The sequence below is a fragment of the Desmodus rotundus genome, chromosome 11 (genome assembly GCF_022682495.2).
Source record: "Desmodus rotundus isolate HL8 chromosome 11, HLdesRot8A.1, whole genome shotgun sequence".
Classification (NCBI taxonomy): domain Eukaryota; kingdom Metazoa; phylum Chordata; class Mammalia; order Chiroptera; family Phyllostomidae; genus Desmodus; species Desmodus rotundus.
The window spans coordinates 94106151-94126712 of record NC_071397.1 but is presented as its reverse complement, the minus strand read 5'-3'; the positions used below and the strand labels follow the sequence as shown (position 1 = coordinate 94126712).

The following is a 20562-nucleotide window of genomic DNA, read 5'->3' as shown; positions in this document are numbered from 1 at the left end:
TTACTGGCAGTGGTCATGCATCTGAGCTGTAACCAGTGAGCGTGGTTGTAAATTTTTAGCTACATACATGTGATGCTAGGGTAGGCAGAGAGACTGGTCCAGTAATGAACGTGCATTGAATGTCTACCTGGAAGTCGGCATAGTGTCAGGTATAAAGAACACAAAGACGAATACAGTATGTTTATCCCCTTCCTCACGAAGCTTTAGAATAGGTCGTATGACAGACCCATGGGTATCTAAGCATTACATGGTAAGCACCAAATGGAGCACAGGACACGGAATTTGAACATGAAAGGGCACCATTAAAGGAACTCAGCCTTTTAGGTGGGTTCTTGCACTAACTGCCACACCGAGGGTGGATCTGAAGTGGAGATTGGAGGCAGGCCCTCACTTAGGAGGCTCTAGCAGCAGATCCAATGTGGAATGTTGGGCTTTATATCTGAAATTAGGATGATGGTGGTCATAGGGATGAAGGAAACAAGAATAGATTTGAGATATAATTGTTAGGACCGGATGGACTTTTTGAATGTGGAGGCTGTTGCGTCTTATTTTTAACTTATCCCTTGACCACAGAAAACTCCCCTAACCTGGGCCTGGCATTTCAGAAATGTGTGTCCTTGGCTACAGAGGAGGTGGGGTGAAATAATATGAATAGATTCTGTGCTCTATTCTCATCAGTGCAATATATACTGCTCTCATGGAAGTTTGTAATCCTTTCCTTGAATAAAAAGACAGCCTATATATTTATTCTGCATATGTTAACTAAATAAATTAAATGAAATTTAAGGTAATAAAAACCGAACAGATACATTTTGTATTGTCTGGTGTCTTAGGGAAGGTACTATGTTCCATTTTACTTAGTGAAGTTTGGGTGGTCAGTGAAACGGTCATGCAGTTACGAGTTTCAGGAGGAATGACTCTCACTGAGAAGTATCACTGTGGTGTGGAATGACGGATGGCTCAGGGACGACTAACACAGGAGACGTCTCCTCGTCTCCTCGGCTGTGTGTCTAACTCTTTGTTGGGTAGGATACTTAACTTCTTGATGGCTAGCATCTATGAATGGATGTCCTGGCATAACTCCTGGGATTGTTGTAGAGATTCGAATATTATGGGTAAGAGAGTCCTCTGATAATTTTGATGAATGTGTATGTGCATTTATTTGTAAAAGGGCTGACAATGTCTTACTGAAATTAACATACTCACGACAATCCCCCCTCCCTTCTTTTTCTACTTGGACAGTGTAAAGAACATGACCTGGCCATGATTAACCAGCTGTTGGATGATCCGAAGCTGACAGCCAGAAAATACAGGGAGTGGAAGGTCATGAATACCATGCTGATTCAGGACATCTATCAGCAGCAGCAGGACCCTGCATCGGCCCCTGAAGGCAACCCCCAGGGACTCGGGAAACCGCCTTCCTCGGCCTCTGTTGAAAATTCTATTTGAGAACAAGCCAGAATTCTCTCCCCTCCTTCCCCCAAGCAACTCTTCAAGATGTTGCCAGAGCTCCATTTTTCCTTAAATGGAAAGCCAAGACTAGTTCCTCAAGCATCAGCTCCCTGTAAAGATGCAGTCTGAGTGAGGACCAGTAGCAGCAGGACTCCTTCCGGGTGTGGTGTTCCCATGGAGACGGGAGTGATGGAGTCCAGCTGAGTGTTCCTGCCGGGTGCTCACAGTTATGCTGGGCTCTCATTGGGATTTGAGAACTCTATCTTCTGTTCCTCGCTCTCAAGAGAATTACAATATTATTGGACAAAAGATCACGTTTTATTAGGGATAGTTAGTCATAGAAATACTCAGTTCTCTAAAAGGAGAAGCACATATTCTACCTGGTTGGGTAGCTGAGTTCTCCAAATCATTTTGTTGAATGAAGGAATGCTTTCTATAGCAGCAGCTGAAACAGGACAAATGTTTTTGTGGAAATCCGCTGCCCATGATCCAGAACAGTCGTACCTTTTCCACGAGTGGGGAATGGGAGAACCCAAGAAGGAGGCGTGTGTTCTGTATTCATCCCCCTCACTCAGAGGACAGCTCGGTGGTTTCACAGTTCACACAGCTGGGAGGAGGAGGGTGGGATCTGATTCTGTTTCCTTTCCACAGGATGGCTGAAGAGAACGTCTCCTTACACTTGGAGGCCTCCACTCGCTCCCAGCTTTTCTGAACCACTGTGGGACACAGTAGCAGGTCCAGCAGGGACAAGTCGCTGCTTTTGCCCTTGGTGGTGGTGCCTGTGCACAGCGTAAATTTATATCTGGTTCCCCAGGATAAATCTTGACGAGGTGATTCTGTTAACTGAATTGTTTAAATATCTTTACTCCCCCCCTTCAAAAAATCACCCAAGAAAAACAACAGAAGAGTTAAAACATGATTGTTTTATTTTTGTATGTTTATGTCACTTTGTGTCCTGTGTGAATAGCTGTGTTTGTTATTTAAGTATATTTATAGAAGATCTAATTACCAGTGTGTTACAAGATGATATACTATTCTATCTTTTGCTGAGTATATATTCTCAAAGGATATACATTGTGCTTGAGAAAAAGAGGACTACTATTGATGATCGATCCACTGGAGTTATTATATACCGGAATGTATGTGGAATGCTCAGGAAATCTTGCGGGATGAGTGTGGGGCAATAATAGTCTTTCACTTCCTGATCTCTCTCTCTCTTTCTCTCCTCCCTCTCACCCTCCCCGCAGAGGGCTTAAATTTCTCTGTTTTAAGTCACTTCCTGAACCAGAAATTCAGCTTAAGTTAATCCCTTTTAGGAAATAAACTTTAAGTTTTATGTCATTTATGTCCACAAACCCTAAACCAAATGAAACACATCTAATGTAGTCTTTTGTCTAAAGACTAATGGAAATTTAGGGGTCTGTTGTTAAAAAGAACTAATTGTATTAGAGAAATAATATGAAAGTCTTCCCTTACTAATCACCATGAATATTTTTCACCACAAAAATAACCACAACCCACCAAAAGTCCACTTTGGGCCTACCCCTAGCAACTTGTCAACATAACTCATTTTTCTGTATAAAGAGTGTGGCTCGACATTTAAATGGATGTAACCCCCTGAATTTTATCTGCAAGCTAAATGGAAAGAGTTGTTGCATATTTCCCCAACCTTTACTAAGAAGTCTTCAACTTTGCAAACAAAAAAAAAAAGAAACTTCTCAATAGGAAAGAAAAAAAAGCCCAAAACACAACAGGAAACAACTTGTCGAGCCAGAAGCTTGTGTGAGTGGGAGGCGTGTCAGTCAGTCTGGCCAGGCAGACACTTCAAAGCTCCCACACCCAGTGGAATGTGCTGGGCGAGACCCAGACCACACAGAGGAGGGCACCTGGCCTGCGGTTCCTATTGACACCAGAGATAAACCGTCCAAGTCCTCAGACTCTGGTTGCAGAGGCCAGTGCTTTCATCTCTACTCTAGGAATGATCACCTAGCAGCTATTAGGTGGGTGAAGGTGTGGGATCCACAATGGAAGTGTTAAGGGAAGGAGGTAGAATGGAAGGAATGGACAATGTAATAATGGTGTGTGACGCACAGGTCTTCCACCTTCTGTTCTCTGGTTTCCAACACCAGCCTGCACATTTCAAGACTTTTCCTTAATTAAAGGCATCCCGAAGTTTTTGAGTAGGGCTTAGAATACACTTCGGTGCTCTACTTTGGCTTTTCCTTAATATATATTTAACTGACCTTTTGGTATAAATTCCTTCAGAACCACTCACGTCAAAGTAGGTCCACGAGGCCCTTAATCTAGCCTTTCAGTTATTTCTCAAAGTCAAGTTAGTCTACAAGTGTTTGCTTTGTTAGTTACAGGAGCTACTTTGCAGAATTCCCCCAAAAGAAAGTTCAGGTGAACCACCCTGTTTTGCACCCTGCTCCCCGAGACCAAATCACCTTAAGGGGAGACTGTTCTACCTGCTTTTGTAGACATAGGGTCTGAGGGCTACGGAATGGCCCAGAACCATGGCTGTTTAAGAAGGAAGTGGAGAAATCTGAGCATAACCAGGTCCGAACCTGTGGTGCCTCCTGTGGATTAGGCTGTGGATGAGACTGCTCTTGGGGGTTGCGGGGAGGACCACTACTCACTATTGTTAGCATTGGTGTCTCACGTGATACCCTCGCTTGCTGGTGCCTCACAGCACATGCTAAGTTAGATGGTCCCTCACTCGGGACCCATTCTTTGCTTTTAGTAAGTCTTAGTTCTATTACAATCCCAGCATAGCATCAAAGGCCGAGGAAGAATCATACAGCACACTTTTGCAAAGACTCCAGAAGTCCTACGAAAGAACTTAACCTTTGGAGTCAGAGTTCCTTGTGAAACCAATGTCTTTTATTTATGTAGTACTTCACAGTTTGCACACAGTGTGTTTCAGGCTCCCCCTCCAGCCCCCTGGTGGCCTTTGTGGGGTGATTGTGGATGTTTACTACTCCTGTTGATGGAGGAAGGAAACAAACTGAAAAGCGAGGTGCTGCAGAGAGAGTACAGCCAGGACTTGAACTTGTCCCCCCCTCCCTTTACCTTGTGCAGTCGCTGTTGGGGCTGAGCAGTGCCACTGGGAGTGTGCGTGCCGTGGTGCTGAAATGGGCACTCGGCCGGCTGCAGTGGCTTTCGCAAAGCCACCTGTTTGAACCCTGAGGGGCCTCTTTTCCTTGAACACAGCCCCTCCTCATGACCGCAGATTACATCCTCCCTGCTGTGACTGGCCAACTATGAATTGGGGTTCAACCTAATCACTTGGGGTTTTCTTTCCTTCCTTCTGAAAGTCTACCACTTGTTAGGTGCTGTGAGATCCTTGGGGGAAAGAGATACACTCGAAGAAATGGAGTGTGTTTATTTTGTTTTCCTTTTAAAGAGCGTCAGAAGATATCAGAGACTGAGCTTGGTGACCAGGGACCACTAGTCACCTCTCTCAATGTCTTCTCATGTAATTATGATGGTAATTTCCTCAGAGAGCCTTTAAATCACAAATAATATCACAGAGATGAAACACAGAATGAAAACATACGTTGAAGTCTTTTAAAGAGAGATATTTATAGGTAATATTTTGATACAGCCACACAAAAGATTTCGTGAGGAATTTAAGTACACAGGATGCCTATGTAAAAGTTACTATTTACTGAAAAGCTGCCATATCCAAATGGAGATTTAGGATGCATTAATACAATATGATATTTGGATGGGGTTTCCCCACTTACTTCCCTTCCAAGTTTTTTGTGTACTTCTCTCCCAAGAGAAGCCGAGTCCTAGAAACGTGAGGTGACTGCTATGCCCAGGCTCTTGGAACATGGAGTTGAAAAGAGAAGCCCCTGACACCAGATTTTAACAACCCATTTGAAATGGCCTGGGGAGAGGGACAATGCCATCCCCCACTGTACGACGTCCGCCTCAGTGGAAAGATGTTGAACAGTTACACATTTTGCTGTATGAAGAGACAGGAAGCAGTTTTCTTGTATCCTCTGCACATCTTTACCCTTCCCCATATCACCACAGGCCATGCAGAAAACATTCGAAATGGATTCTGTGTTTTAAAAATAGTACTTACATTTCTCTCGCTGTGAGGAGACTTAACTGCTCTGTATTGATATTTCTTTGCCTTGAGTCCAAAGGGGAAGCATGCCCCATGGAGACACTTAGCAACCCCTAACAAAAACCGAGATTATAACCACCATGTATGTGAATGTCCTTGCATGATGGCGATGTGACCTTTAGCACTGCATGGTCTCTGGGGGCAAGATGTTAATGGGGAAGTGACACCTTCAATTTCATTGTGCTTTCATTCTCTGTCACGACTCTCTTGGACTGAACTGAAAAAAGTGTTGTGGCTCATTTCTCCTGCTTTATGTTTTTGAGGTTGACTTGTAAGATAAAAATAAAAACAACGTAACATATATAAGTAAAAAGACATGGAAAAATATCAAAATATGCTACTGGTGTTCATTTTTTCCCCCTGCAATGTTGCTATCTTTAAAAAAAGAAGAAGAAGAAGAAGAAGAAGATTCTCCAGGAAGTGTGATAAACACCCAGGGCTGGGTGTTTATCTTCTACAAAGGTTGTAGCACCCTCTGGTGGCAGTCACAAAAACAGATTCTAGACTACTGATGTTTTTCTTTTAAAATAAAAGCTCTAATTCAGTTTGGAAATCTTTTTCAATAATAACTGATGTGGTCTCCTCCAGTGGTCCTCAGCTAACGGGTTTGTTAGTACAGAGATATCTATGTTTTTCAAAATTGTTGGTCGACACAATTTGACTTGTGTATTATATACCCCTCATGGTTACTCAGCACCTATATCTTGTTTAGAGGTTTCGATTTTCAGATTATAACAGGTACACCCTGTGGCACATCAATTACGTAAAATACATAAGATATTTCTATGAAAAATCAGCAAAGATAATATTGAAATAGCACAATGAACTGCCTTTCTTTTGGGTACACTGACCAGAGGAAGTTAGCCTGCTTTGGAACTCGACTCACACCTCCTCAAGTGGCGCTCCACCATCGTTCATCCACCCTACAGCCACCAAATACGGAATGTCTAGGCTCCCCCAGGAAAGCAGTGATAATTGTTCTAGACCAAAGGCACAGGTGTAGTGTGTTCCTGATTTCTAGAGCAATCCTGCACGAATTTCCTATTGTTGCTGTACCAAATTACCACACAGCAGTTTTAAAATGTGTTTTTCTATAGGTCGGGAGGCCAGAAGTCTGACGTGGGTTTCCTTGGCGGAAATCAAGGTGTTGGTGGGGCGGCCTTCCTTCGGTGGGCTCCAGGGAGAATGCACTTCCTCTGGCTGTCCAGGTCACCCCATTCCTTGCCTCTTGACCCCCTGCCTCCATCTGCAAAGTCAGCAATGTTGCGTCTACAACTTTCTTCTGGAGTCACGCCAGCCTCAGATCCTTAAAGACCCTTGTGATTACATTGGACCCACCTGGATAATTCAGAAAATCTCTCTATTTTAAGGTTAGTTGACTAGCAACCTGGATTCAATTTCCAACCTTTCCATTCCCCCTGGCCCTTAATCTCCGTTCGTAACATCCAGTTTCCAGGGAGTAGGACGTGCCCATGCTTCTGCCTACTGCAAATTTCCATTTCAAACATCCTGTTTAGCCGTCCTGAACCATCAATCTGCCCCAGAAATTCCAGGATTGCCAAGTCTCAGCAACAAGCATGAAAGTCCTTTGTCATAGCATGTGACTCGAATTTTTTTCCATCAAGATGTGGATCGCCACAGGAGAGGTTATTCTACCCTTATGAGTAGAAAAAGAAAAAAGAACAAACATCCTAGCTTTTAAAATCATTACTACACAGGCGTAACAGTATTTGAACAATCAGATCAGGTTTTGTAATACCTGCATTTAAAGACAAAGCATTCGAAAGGTATTATCATAAGAAAAGGGTAATTTAGGCCTGAAAATCTTGGGTTGCTGAGCTATTCTGAGTCATGCCAGGCTGCCCGAGGGCTTCTGCCAGAACCTCAGCCCCTGCTCCCGGGAGTGGAAGCGTAGAATTTCCACATGTCCTGTTCTTGAGCATTACATTGGTCTTTTCTCTTAAAAAACCCAGCAAGCCTGTATTTATAGGTAATTCCTTCACGCTGTTCTGTTCATTTTTCCAGGCATGTATTTTCGGAAGCCACACACTGCCAACACGGAAGTGTCTGCTGAGCAGGTCATGGCAGTTCTGTCCAGAGCGAAGAGACAAAATCCCCAAGCGAGCAGGGTACCCGGATGTTCAGCCAGCTACTGGCCTCGTACCGTAGGTTACTGTTGTGGGCGCTGAGGATGCCTGTCTGCATCCCTGCATCTGGCCAGAGCCTTATCCCCCCATTGCTTGGAGGTTTTGCAGCTAACAGCACCCTTCTTTTCCAGAAAACTGTTCTCAGCTAAATGAGAGCCACTTAGCCAGGAGTTTATGCTCTCCATCCTCAACCAGGGCGGCCTTGGTCAACTACGGGTTGAGACCAGATGGCAGCACTTAGTGGTAATACACTAGGTAGTCAGAACTGTAATGGCTGCGCAATCGAAAGGACAGTGTAGGGCTGGTGCTGTCTCTATAGATCTTTGGAGACTGCTAACAGCAAGTGACGTCCCCAGAGACAAGATATATGGGAAGCCAACTACACAAGGTCTGTCTGGAAGGTATCCAGCCACATGACATGAAAAATAGAGACATCTATTGAAGGAGATACAAGATACAAGAAACATTGTAAGTAGGGCAATGATGCCTCAGTTTCCCTTCAAAGTAGGCACTTTGGGACCTCACATAGTTTTCCCAGTCGCCATTAGCTGCCCCGTCAGATTTCCTGAATATCATTGACAGTCTGAAATCTCTTCTCTTTCAAAGGTGATTTTAGTTTTGGGAAAAGGCAGAAGTCACAGGGCACCAAATCTGGGCTGTAAGGGGGCTGAGTCATCTGGGCGATTTGATGTTTTGCCAAAAAACTCTGCCCAAGACGTGATGCATGAGCAGGTGTGTTGTTGTGATGAAGCTGCCAATCACCAGTTGCCCACAGCTGAGGCCTTCTGAATCATCCAAATAGGGGAATCCATCGAGGAATGTTCAAGCTTAATGCAAAACTTGACACAGATTTGTTGCTCTGCTCACTCAGTCATTTTGAATGTGACGGACTAGGTGTCTACCACCCCCACTGACTAGGGCAGTGAAGTCATCATTGTTCACGCATATGCATTCCAGCCTACTCTCCTTGGCTGCCAGGTTACATTGATGTCATGCAAACCATTCTTTTATGTTAACGATGGCTGGACTTTTTCCAGACAGACCTCGTATATATAAATATATTACATATACAAATATAATATATATATTTATATTCCAGGGGAGATGGGATACAGGAACCCCCCCCCCCAAATATTTTGGCCACTGTGTTAGGGTAGGTCAGGGGCATATACAGGTAAAGTGGAAAGTGGCCCATATCCTCTGGCTTCTAAGTACATAATTGCAATGGCCATAGTTAGTAGATGGAAGAATGCTCATTTCGGTTCTTTGACAAGTAATAGCTACCGTAGTAAGAGAAGCCAAATAGAAGTCCCTGAAGCTGTCTCTTTCAGAAAAGCTAGTAAATAAAAGCCAATGTTGCATCCAATGGGGCATGGTGGAGATTAGCGTCACCCTAAAAGACTTTTAGGTACAAGGGTAGTGGTCCCCATTTGTTCCTATGCAATTTACCAGTTTGGTACCTGAAAAACCAAGATGGGTCATGGCAAAGTATAGTGGATGTAGCAAATCGAACCAAGTTGTAATCCAATTGTAGCTGCTGTGTTGGATGTAATATCTTTACCAGAGCAGATTACAGCCTCAAGTACATAGATTCTGGCTAGATAAGTACATTCTTTTTCAATATCCATTGTGAAAGAGGATCAGAGGCATCTCATATTTATATACAATAAATGATAATACACATTTGTGGTCTTGCCCCAGGTCTATATAATTTTATAGAAATGTGTCACAATATAAATATAAATGTGTCACAAGAAGGGACCTGGGCCATTCGAACATATCACAGAACATCACCTTGCTCTTCTGCTGCACTGATGATATCCCGTAATAAACAATAGGAACTTGGTGGGCAACAAGTGACAAGCACCCTGGAGGCTGTGATTAGATACAGGAACTCCAGAAAGTGAGAGATAAATCCTATACATTTTCAGGAGCTTGGAGAAAGCCAGGGCATCTCATTCAAAGGACAGTTATTGTATACTGCAGTTTTACCAATAAGAAAAAAACGTTTTGCTTGTTGGGCTTGTTAAGTTTTTAAGGCAATAAATTCTATTTTGGAGAAGATTGTTCTGACTGCATTCATTGAGTGACATGGGAAGCTCCCAGTTTTGAGTGGGGCCGGGCATAGGGTGGGCTGGGCAGCAGGAGTGGACTGTGGTGCAGTAGTTCTGTCACTTGGGCCATATGACTTGGCAGTTCCTATGGTAGAAGAGGTGCACACAATAAAGGAAAAAACAGTGTAGAGTCTATGATAATCTCCAGTATGAGAGTCATAGCATAGGTCTCTAGGGTTCTGGACCAAAGCCATGCCATCTGCAACAGAGAAAGAGTCGCCATTAAAAAATAGCTCGTAGTGTTTATTTAGCCCTGGCAGACACTGACCATGGTAGAATATTTAACCACAGGGTATCAGCTGAGTTTGGACCCAGAACTAACCATCAAGAAGTGGATACTGTTAGACATAAGCTTAACCGGGTGGTCCAGAAGCAATTCATTGTGAAAGGGAAGTGGTACATACACAAGAAAATGTCCATGAACGCATGACTCAGACAACTATATAGTTAGCTACCTCTATTGATTGCATCATAACCTCATCCTCAGTTCACAGTTTGACCTCATGGGGGAGCTCACACTGTAAGACTGAGGAAGAAAATGCCTGAAGGCAGTTCTTTAACAAGTTGACATGTGAGTTCAAGCCAAAGTTGGATTGCAACAGGGGGGAGGCTTGAGAGAGTACCTGGAGGAGTGGGCACACTATATGAGGATTTTCTCTTTGTGTTGAGTGTTAACCCAGCAGAGAGCACCTATTTCTGAAGAAGCGCTCAAAACTCCTATTCCACCACCTTGCTGACATGACTCCCCTCACTGAGATTTTGATAGGAGTTTCATTAAACATGTGTATTAATTTGGGGAGAATTGACATTTTTACTATGCTGAGACTTCTAACTTATGAACAAGGTGTGTTCCTCTAGTTATTTTGATTTCCTTCACTAATGTTTTGTACTTTTTAGCAAGTAAGTCCTGTATATTTGTGTTAGATTAATACGTGAGTATTTTATTTTTGAGTGATTACAGATGGTACTGTATTTTTATTTTTAGTGTCCATGTTTTTATTGCAAGCATATAGAAGTACAGTTGATTTTTTTAGTGTGTATGTTTATCCTATATCCTGTGATTTTGTTGAAATCTCTTATTAGTTCCAGGATATTCTTTTAAAATTCCTTTGAGAATCTTTATACTAACAATCATGTCATCTGCAAACAGGGGAAATTTTCATTCCCCCCACTCCCCTTTCTGACTGTTATTTCTTTCTCCTGGTTTATTGCACTGGCTAGAACTTCCAGCCTGATGTTGAATAAGACTGGTTAGAGTGGGCTGGGCCTCTTTGCCTTGCTCCCAGTCTCAGCGGGAAAACGTTCTGCCTTTCACCATCAAGCATGTGAACTGTAGGTTTTAGTAGCTATTCCTTATTAAGCTGAGTAATTTCCCACCTATTCTTATTTTTCCGAGAGTTTCATCATGAAGAGGTGTTGAATTTTGTCAAGTGAACTTTCTGTATCAGTTGATGTACTCACGTGATTTTTCTTTAGCTGGTTCATGTGGTGGATTTCTTGATTGATTTTTGAATATTGTATGAGCCTTGTATCCCTGGAATAAATTGAACTTGGTCATGGTGCACATTTTTTATGTATTATGGAACTTTACTTGCTAATATTTTAAGAATTTTCACATCTATGCTTATGAAGAATATTGATCTATGTTTTTATTTTTATTTTTCTGTGTCTTTTTTTTGTATCAGTGTAATAGCAGCTTCAGAAAGCTAATTGGGAAGGGTTCTCTTCTATTTTCTGGAAGAAATTGTGTAGAATGGGTATTAATTCTTCTTTAAGCTTTGGTGGAATTCTCTGGTGAAACTATCAGGGCTTGGATATATCATCTTTGGGAATTTTAAAATAACAAGTTCTATTTACTTAATACTTGTGGCATAGGCAAATTATCTACTTCATACTGGGTGAGTTGTGGTTCTTTGTGACTTTTCTGAGGAATTAGCCTGTTTCATCTAAGTTTTCAAATTTATTTCTGTTGAGTTGTTTATAATATCTCCTTATCCTTTTGTTGTTTACAGGGTCTGTGCTGATAACCCCTGTTTCATTCCTGAAATTGGAAATTTATGTCTTTTTTTTTCTTTGTCAGTCTTGCTAGAGAGTTGTCAATTTTATCGATCTTTTTAGAGAAACAGCTTTTGATGTCATTAACTTCCTCTATTGTTTTTCTGTTTTCAGGATGATAGAGGGACTAAGTGTGCCAGTCTGAAACACGAAAAGACAGCATGTAGTCAGAAAAATGCTTATTGAAACTATAGCCGTTTGGCTTCCCATAGAAAACTAATCAAAGCAGTAACTCCTTTTATTGACCGTGCATCACACCTGTGCGTTTATGTGCATACGTGTACATATATGTTGTCAACCAGGTTTTTGGTATATTAGAGATGAGGCTATGTTAGTCTGCCTGAAGGTCTTCTACTCTGCAGAGAATGTTCAGGAAATTCAAAGCCATAGCCCAACTGGCAAGGAACCCAGGAGATTTATGAAAAAGAACTGGTCCACAATGGGGGTTGAGATAAGGCCACAGTTATTTGATAGATTTGGGGAGCTCAGAGGCAGCTTGAGTAGCGAATGAGAGCAGTAACAGAGCCGTGGGATGTAAGGCAGAGAGGGCTAAAGGTTGGAGGGGACATGTTCCAGGGGGCAGAGTGAGCTTAGGTTGGGCTATTTGCATCGTCTCTGCTGTTCAAGTGCCCGAGCACCCAGGGAAGAAAGAAATCTGTGGGGGTATGGGTGCCCTAGGTCTATGTGGGAACTTCTTGTGTAAAACTTGGTCACGAGAGGCACAAGGCAAATCTCCAGAGCTTTGTAGATTGGGAAAGGCCCGTAGTGCTGCAGCCCTGGTGCGTGGGGCTGAGGACAACTTGCCTGCCAGGAATCCCTCCACCCCACCCCTATCAAGCCTCCAAGAGAGAAAAATTAGAGGGGGAATTTATGGAGAGGACTGTACTTTCATACGTGGTGGCCCTGGGAGATATGGCCCTGGGTGATGAGGCGGTAGGGCTGACCATTAGAGTATTTGTGCTGACCAGCTGGAACATACAGGGGCAAACTGGTGACTTTGGACATTAATACATATTGACCTTGTATCGTGTGTAAGGCAGCGTGCTGCTTATACAGGGTGGGGCAAAAGGAGGTTTACAGTTGTGGGTATGCGAAACATAGTCTATTCTTGTAGTAGTATTTATCAATTGTATTCTTTCCCATAGGAACAACTGCAAACCTCCTTTTGCCCCGCCCTGTGTATTATCTTTTTAAATGTAAAGTAGGTTTTATCTTTTTGATAAATGAGGAAACTAAACCAAAGCTCAGAGTGGTAAAGGCTTTGGCCAAATTTTTGCATCCAGCAAAGGCTAGAGGTGGAACAGATTGGACTCCAGTTTGGTTTTGTCCCCATTACTAAAGCCCTGCCCAAAGTGTAGGTCTAGCACTCAACAGCTGGGACCCTGCAAGGGTCCCCTGTTCATTCTTGTTTCTACACTGCGTAGTATTGGCTTCCAATTGGAATGTGGCAAATAATGACTGATTTGGCTACATCAAAACAATCACCGGAATGGTTCAGGTGTGGCAAAAGAGAGGCAATCTGCAGGGGTTTGCAGAAAGGGTGCCCTCTCCCAGCAGGTAGTCGATAGGGTGGTGAGTGTAGAGGTGGTGCCCCCCCCCCCCCCCCCCCCCCCGTGGGTTAAGCTGTTAACTCTACGCTCAATAGTCTCTCAGAGCTCTCTGGGGCTGCCCGTGATCCTTGGGGGGGCCATCTGTGAGCAACTCCTTATAAATAAACGGTTGAACTTTACATTATTTTTAAGGTTGATGATGAAATAAATCATAGGCCCGGGAATAGTGTGAGTCTGAAAGTTGGAGTTCTTAAAATTTCACTTCCTTTGGGGAGGACTAGAGCTGAGGTTCTTTTGTTGTGATAATGATGGACTGTCAGTGTCTGTCTGCCAGAGTTCTGCTCACTGAATAAATGCTGGTAATTGCTAATTGCTTTGAGAAGAAAACTGACTCACAGCCTGACAGTGTTTTGCATATCAATGTTGCAGGCCCCCTGTTTTCTGTGCAAAGCCGAACCTGTTGCTGGAGTCCATGCTCTTGCTTCTTCATCTTTCTATGGGGCGGGCCGATTCAAGTGTGACTTTTGCCAGGAGACATCATCCTTGGAAACTTAACGTGTGGGCAGTGGGATCAGACTCCGTGTTTCTGGCCATTTTGGCCTGCAGATCTTCTCTTTTCTTTCACACACAGTGGAGACGATGAAAAGCATTTGATTACATTTCTGCAAGCTAGGTGTCCGGGGCAGCACTAGGTGGCTACCCAAGCTTGCCAGCAGCATCCTTAAGCATCTTTCACTCTGATTGCTTTTCTGAAAATATATGAGCCCACCACAGATTCATGGCTATGTTAGACCCAGACGCAGCCACAGGGACCCCATTCCTTTTTGCCAGGATGATTTTAAAATAAAAAGGGCAGCCCCAGTGCCTGGCCCTGCACGAGGGGCTTTTTCTGACTTGCAGGGACCAGGTCCCAGTGAGTCAATGTGATCAGAGTGAATGCAGACCTGAGACCACTCAGAGTCACTGGTATTGATTGCTGTCCTCTTCTATCATAGCCATTCGACTCTGAGTATTTCTGGTTCGTAGTTTGCTCCAGGTGGAAAGAAACTTTAATGGCAAGAGATTGTAAGGGGAGAACTCAATGAGCTTGAGATGCACCATAAAGGGGAACCATCCTTAGGCCCCCAAAGGGAGAAACGAAACCCTGCTCCTGACCTCTCCAGTGTAATTCAAGGTGCACATCTGATCCCCTTCCCATCTTTTAGGCTGGGTTCTAAGCGTCAGAAACCCTCCATTCCAGGACACTGCCGGGGGCTGGCTCCCCTCCCCTCAAGCACACAGGGGAGCTCCTTATCCCTGCTGTGTGGCCAACCCAGAAGGCACACAGGTGAGGACCACCTGGGGAACTTGTAAAAAGTCCTGATGACCGGGCTCCACCTGCAGACACTGAACTGATGTAATTCATCCAAAGCAGGATTCAGGCATCAGTATTTTTTAATTTGAAACAATCAGGTGATTTAGATGTAACGGGGGTGAGAATCACTTCTATAAAGGGATTCTAAAGTATTAACTCTCAAGAACCACATAACTGTCTTTTTTTCTGAAAGCTTTCTGCACATCGTTTGGTTTAATGCTCAGGTCAGTTATTAGTGATTTTGCTGAGACAGAAACAGGCTCAGAGAGCCTAAGGCTTATCTCTTTATTTGACCATAAAATAAATAATCTTGCACAAGCCATGCCACAGAAAAAAGCCTATTTAGAGATAATAGATATATTTTTAAGTAGTAAATATGATCTTATCTCATCTTTTCTTTTTACTAGTGTATGTAGTGGTATTTTTTCAACCATAAGCCTACCTCTAGCTTTCTTTTTCTTTTTATTTATTTTTTTAAATATTAAAAAATTATTGTTCAATTACAGTTGTCCCCAGTTTTCCCCCATTGTTCTCCCCTGCCCTGCCCACCCCCCTCTCCCACATTCAATCCTCCTCTCCCTCCCCCATGGCCATGGGTCCTTTATATGCATGTTCCTTGACTTGACCCTTCCCCTCCTTTCCCCATTATCCACCTCTCCTCTCCCCTCTGCTCACTGACAGTTTCTTTATTTCCATGTCTCTGCTTCTATTTTGCTTGCTTGTTTGTTTTGTTGATTAGGTTCCATTTAGAGGTGAGATCGTATGGTATTTATAGACTTTTATTTATATTTCCTTGCATGCCATCTATAAGCTTTGGGAACAGTTTTTGAAAGAAGTAGCATCGTGTAGAAGTTCAGAGCGTAACTTTGAAATAACTTACTATCTGGGTTGCCATGGAGAGTGTAATCTCTCAGTCTGGATTTCCTCAGTTGCAGACAGGACCCCAGTTTCCTGATAAGGTTGCTGTGAAGACTAAGTGAGATAACACCTGGAAAGCCCTCGGTAAAACACCAGTAAATAGTTTGCACTTGATGAGTGTTCATAATATCCTCACCACGTCTTCATTATCAGTGAAAGGGGTGTAAAGTGAGTGTGCCTCAAAGACGCTTTATATTCCCAAATAGTGGTGGGGTGTTTTTTTTTTGGCAGGCAGGTATGGGAGCTACCTACTACTCTGAGAGCCTCTCTCTTTGCCTTTTCACTGCAAGTGAACATGGTCAAAACCCCTTCAAATTCCAGCTCCATCCACATCACCGGTAGGTCACAGCAGCTACCAGTTTTCATTGAACTCTCATGTATTTGAATGCAAAGAGCTGTACATTTTTGTTGCACCTGTGTTTCAGAATGTGGCTTGGCCAATGGGTGTGAGGGTGTTGGGCCAGCAGGAAAAGAGGGCTCAGGAAGGGGGCTGGGAGGATGAAGGTTTTGGTGGAACATGAGGTCCCCTAGCCATTCTAGAAAAGGGAGTGTCTAAGGTAGGCCTGGGAGATTTCTGTGAGCTCAGCCTGCAGAATCACTTGGCAATGTCTTACATCCGTTTCTACATTAGTCAGCTGAAACTTGATACCAGTGTTTTACTAGAAGAGTCAAGGATAGCTGAATATCAGAAATTTCCATCGGGGTGTCTCTCATTTCTACTTCTCTCCTTCCACCTTAGGCAGAGTCATCTTCATATTAAGTATTTAGCCTCAGAATGGAGCTCTGGAGCAGTCAGGGATGGGAGGAATAAGAGCCCAGTGACAGAGAGATGGAGAAGCAGCAGGACATGGAAACAGCACTGGTGGCTAGTCGGACACATGTAGCATTGTGCATGTGGTCTCTTTGACATGGCATTTTACTCTTGTATGATATCCAGGACCCACAGGTTCATTCAGCGATTTCTATATGACCAACCAGGATGCTCTGGGGCGTGGTCTCCGGCTTTCTGAATGGGCAGGGCTGAATTATGTCTTTATAGGTCTTAAACACTCAACAGATGATGGTTCCCCCGCTCTGCATAGCAAATCAAAATAGTGAAAATACTCAACAGTAAGAGAAGTTCCAGTCAGGATTTGAGCTTTTTAATTATAATTCCATGGGTGTTTCTTTAGGGAATATTATCAAAATTCTTTCAATTTTCTCTCTTTGCCAGTGTGCCTACCTTGATGGTCCTCTATAACACTGCACATACCTAGTTTTAATGGGAAAGCTTGAGCATTTCTGCCAATTTCAGGCTGAGCCGGGAAAACTTTGAATGAAGCCCAAAGCCTCGTTATGTCCCTGCCAGGGCTGAGAGCTCAGAGAGGGTGGGGTCTGCAGCCGGTCCAGGCCTTTCACAGGCTGCCCATGGAGCCTGTCGCCAGGGAGAAGATGGAATGAAAAAAAGAATTCAAGTTTCCCCTGGTTTGGACAGAGAGCAAGTCTGTCAGTCTCCCTCAGGAAGGAAGGTACGCAAACTTAATAAGGAAGGGTATCTACTCTCATAGACTTCTAGTTATTCTGGTCTATTTTGCTTTTGCAAAAGACACCTCCAATTAATTCTATGATACCTACAGCAAACAAAGCCTTCTCAGGATATGGATGATAGATTTGACCTACAGAAATGAACAAAGGCTCAGTTGGCCAGCAAACTGCCCCTGGAAGCCCCGAGACTCCATAGCAGATGGGAAGGAAATAAAACAGGGCTCTTCGACCACTTCTCAGTATGAAATCTAACTTAAATAGGTAATTCCTGTTATTTACTTTTGATAAGAGGGTTGACTGCTATTCCCATTTCTTCTCTCAAAGAACATTTTTTTTTCTTTTACTCTTGTCCTAAAATGCATATGAATTTTTAAAATCAGCTGCTGAGCCAGCCCACTTCTGCAAGGGAACTGTTTGTACTTTGCAGGCCTGCCTGGCCGCTCCTGCTATCTGGGTCAGAAGTTGGAGGGGAAGGCGTCTGAGTCATGGTCAAGTATCTTTGAACAGGCTGATGTTTTGTGTGGGTTTCAGTGTACATACTGTGGCTTCTGGATGTATTATGCTCCCGGCGCTGAGTATGTTCCCTGCCTCAGCTGGGGATCAGGAGAAGAAGGAGGGGGGTGTGGCATCGTGCGTGGATAATCCGAGCACAGCTTCAGTACTAGGGCCGTTGGGTCTGCTTTCATCACGTTGACACCCCGGAGAACTATGTGCCCTCTGGGCAGCACAGAGAGGTTTTGACACTTTTCTGCCTCTCAAACCAAGGGTGGCTGAGCGTTGGTACATCAGAAGGGCACAGGGCTGCTGTGTCTGCTCTCACAAAGGAGGATCCTTTCCCCTACCACGCCTAGGCATAAAACAGTTTCATCTTTGCTTTGGGGTTCCAAAAGGAATAATTCATTTCCCGCATCCGGCTGTGAATGTCAACCTGCCTCTAAGGTAAGCATCTGGGGATTAGGCGGGTAGAGCTGGGCATGGATGCTTCTTCCTGGTGATCTTTCAAAAATACAGTCTTAATCACCTGACTTCTCTGCTTAAAGCTCCCTGGTGGCTCCCTGCTACCCACCGAACAAAGCATACATTCCTTACATAACATTCAAGGGCCTCTGCAATTTGGCTTCCACCAAACTTAAAGCTTCTTCCCTTGTTCAGCTCTCAAACCCTATCCCACAGTCATAGGCCATTTCCAGCAGGCAGCAGTTTACATTAAAATCCATTTGGCCTTTTCTGTGGGATAAGATGATTTTAAAACTTATATGGAGTTGTAAAGGGCCAAGAACAGCAGTCAATCTTGAGGACCAAGGACACAGTTGGAAGCTTTATGCTACTAGGCAATCAAGACTCATCGCAAGGTTATGGCATCTAAAACAGTGTTCATAGACCAATGGAACAGCTTGAACAGAAACAGACGCACACACAGTTGCCTGAATTATAGCATAGGTTTAATGCATCACAGACGTGAACGAGTCTTTTCAATAAATGGTGCTGGGTCAATTGAATGTTCGCATGGAAACAATGAATATTTTACCTACTTTGTGTCATACATGCGAATAAATTTCAGGTGGATTATAAGCCTTGGAAGGTAAAAGCCTGTAGAAGAAAAGGTAGGAGAATGACTTCTTCCATTTGTAGTAGACAAAGATGTGTTAAACAGGACATACAGGAAAGGCACTGTCATTCATAAGTTCATCTCTGCTAAAATACGGAACATTTGTTCATCCAAATATGCCAGTAAAACAGTAAAGGAGAAGCCACAGAGCGAGAAAGATACTTTCAATACATATATCCATAGAATGTGAAGAACTACAAGTCAATAGAAAATGACATGTAACCCAATAAAGAACAAGCAAAAGCCTATGTAGCCATTTCACAAAAGAGATTCCCAAATGCCAATAAAGATGTAAGACACTCAGCTAATTACTATCAGAGAAATGCAAATTAACTCAAAATAAGATATCACTGTCTACCACTACGATGGTTAAAATTGTTAAACACTGAAAATATCAGAAGTTTGCAAGGATGCATCACACTGGAAATTGCTCATACATGTGGGAGGGAGGGCAAACTTTAGAAAACCACTCAGTATTATTGACCAGGCAATTCCATCCCCAAGCATACACCCAAGAAAATTGCATATGTATGTGCCCCAGAAGGTATGCACATGCTGGCATCGTTCATGATAGCCTGAAACCGCAAACGACCCAACTGTCCATGAATAGCGGGATGAATGAATAAATGATGGTATATTCACAGAAAGTAGATGAAGACCCTTGTAGGTCATGCAAAATGATTGGGCTTATATTGGGATTGGGGCATAGGTTTTTCTTTTCAAAAGGTTCATGTTTATAATTCTCTCCAATATGTAATCTAGAGTTATCTAATGCTTTTATTATTTTTTATTGTTGGTCAAGTACAGTTCTCTGCATTTTCACCCCACCATGCCTCCTACCACCCCACCCATCCCCACCTCCCACCCTTGAGCCTACACCCCTTGGCTTTGTCCATGTGTCCTTTATACATGTTCCTTGATGGCCCTTTCCCTGTTATCCCTCTCCTGCCTCCTCTCTGGTAACTCTCAGTTTGTTCTTTTATATTTTTTAAGACTTTATTTATTTATTTTTAGAGAGAGGAGAAGGGAGGGAGAAAGAGAAGGAGAGAAAGATCAATGTGTGGTTGATCAATGTGTGGTGAGATCATATGGTATTTGTCTTTCACCACCTGGCTGATTTCACTTAGCACAATGCTCTCCAGTTCCACCCATGCTATCGAGAATGGTAGGATCCTGAAACACCAATTCAAAAGAACCTATGCACCCCAAATGTTCAGAGCAGCACAATTTACAATAGCCGAGTGCTGGAAGCAACCTAAGTGCCCATCAGTAAATGAGTGGATCAAAAAACTGTGGTACATTTACACGATGGAATACTACACAGCAGAAAGAAACAAGGACTACTTCCACATTCAAAAAAATCGTACCTAACAACTTAACCTATGCTCTACATTCCACCCTACTGAACTTTTTCCCCCTAAGAATGTAACTTCTTAAAGTAGCAAATTAATTTTTTAAAAAGTAGTTTAGAATTGAAATGTACCTACGTCTTTTTTCAACTATAGATGTTACAGCAGAGGATTTTTTTCTCTTTACAGTTTGTCGGGCAGTCCTAGATGAAAGGGTCATGGTTGTCGAGTTTTAAGGACAAAGATTGGAAATAATATATGAAGAGAAAAGCTCACTTCTTTTCATTCATTTTGAAGTGCTTATCCAGAATCAAAGTCATCTGTTAGTCTGATTCTTAGACTCCTTACC

At 43.1% G+C, this 20562-nt stretch overlaps 1 protein-coding gene across 13 annotated transcripts in view; it reads left to right on the top strand.

Annotated features, from left to right (window-relative positions):
- Window positions 1-6087, top strand: part of IPCEF1 (interaction protein for cytohesin exchange factors 1) — a 152009-nt gene extending 145922 nt beyond the window's left edge. For 7 of the 13 annotated variants that reach the window (XM_071219640.1, XM_053913619.1, XM_045188922.3 and 4 more), the window contains one exon: window positions 1243-6086. In XM_071219640.1, the coding sequence (XP_071075741.1) occupies window positions 1243-1449 (207 nt within the window). In that variant the 3' untranslated portion in view covers window positions 1450-6086. Of the gene's footprint in view, window positions 1-1242 lie in introns of all 13 variants that reach the window. The other 6 variants (XM_045188916.3, XM_045188917.3, XM_045188918.3 and 3 more) reach the window with 1 other exon arrangement.
- Window positions 6088-20562: the final 14475 nt, after the last annotated feature.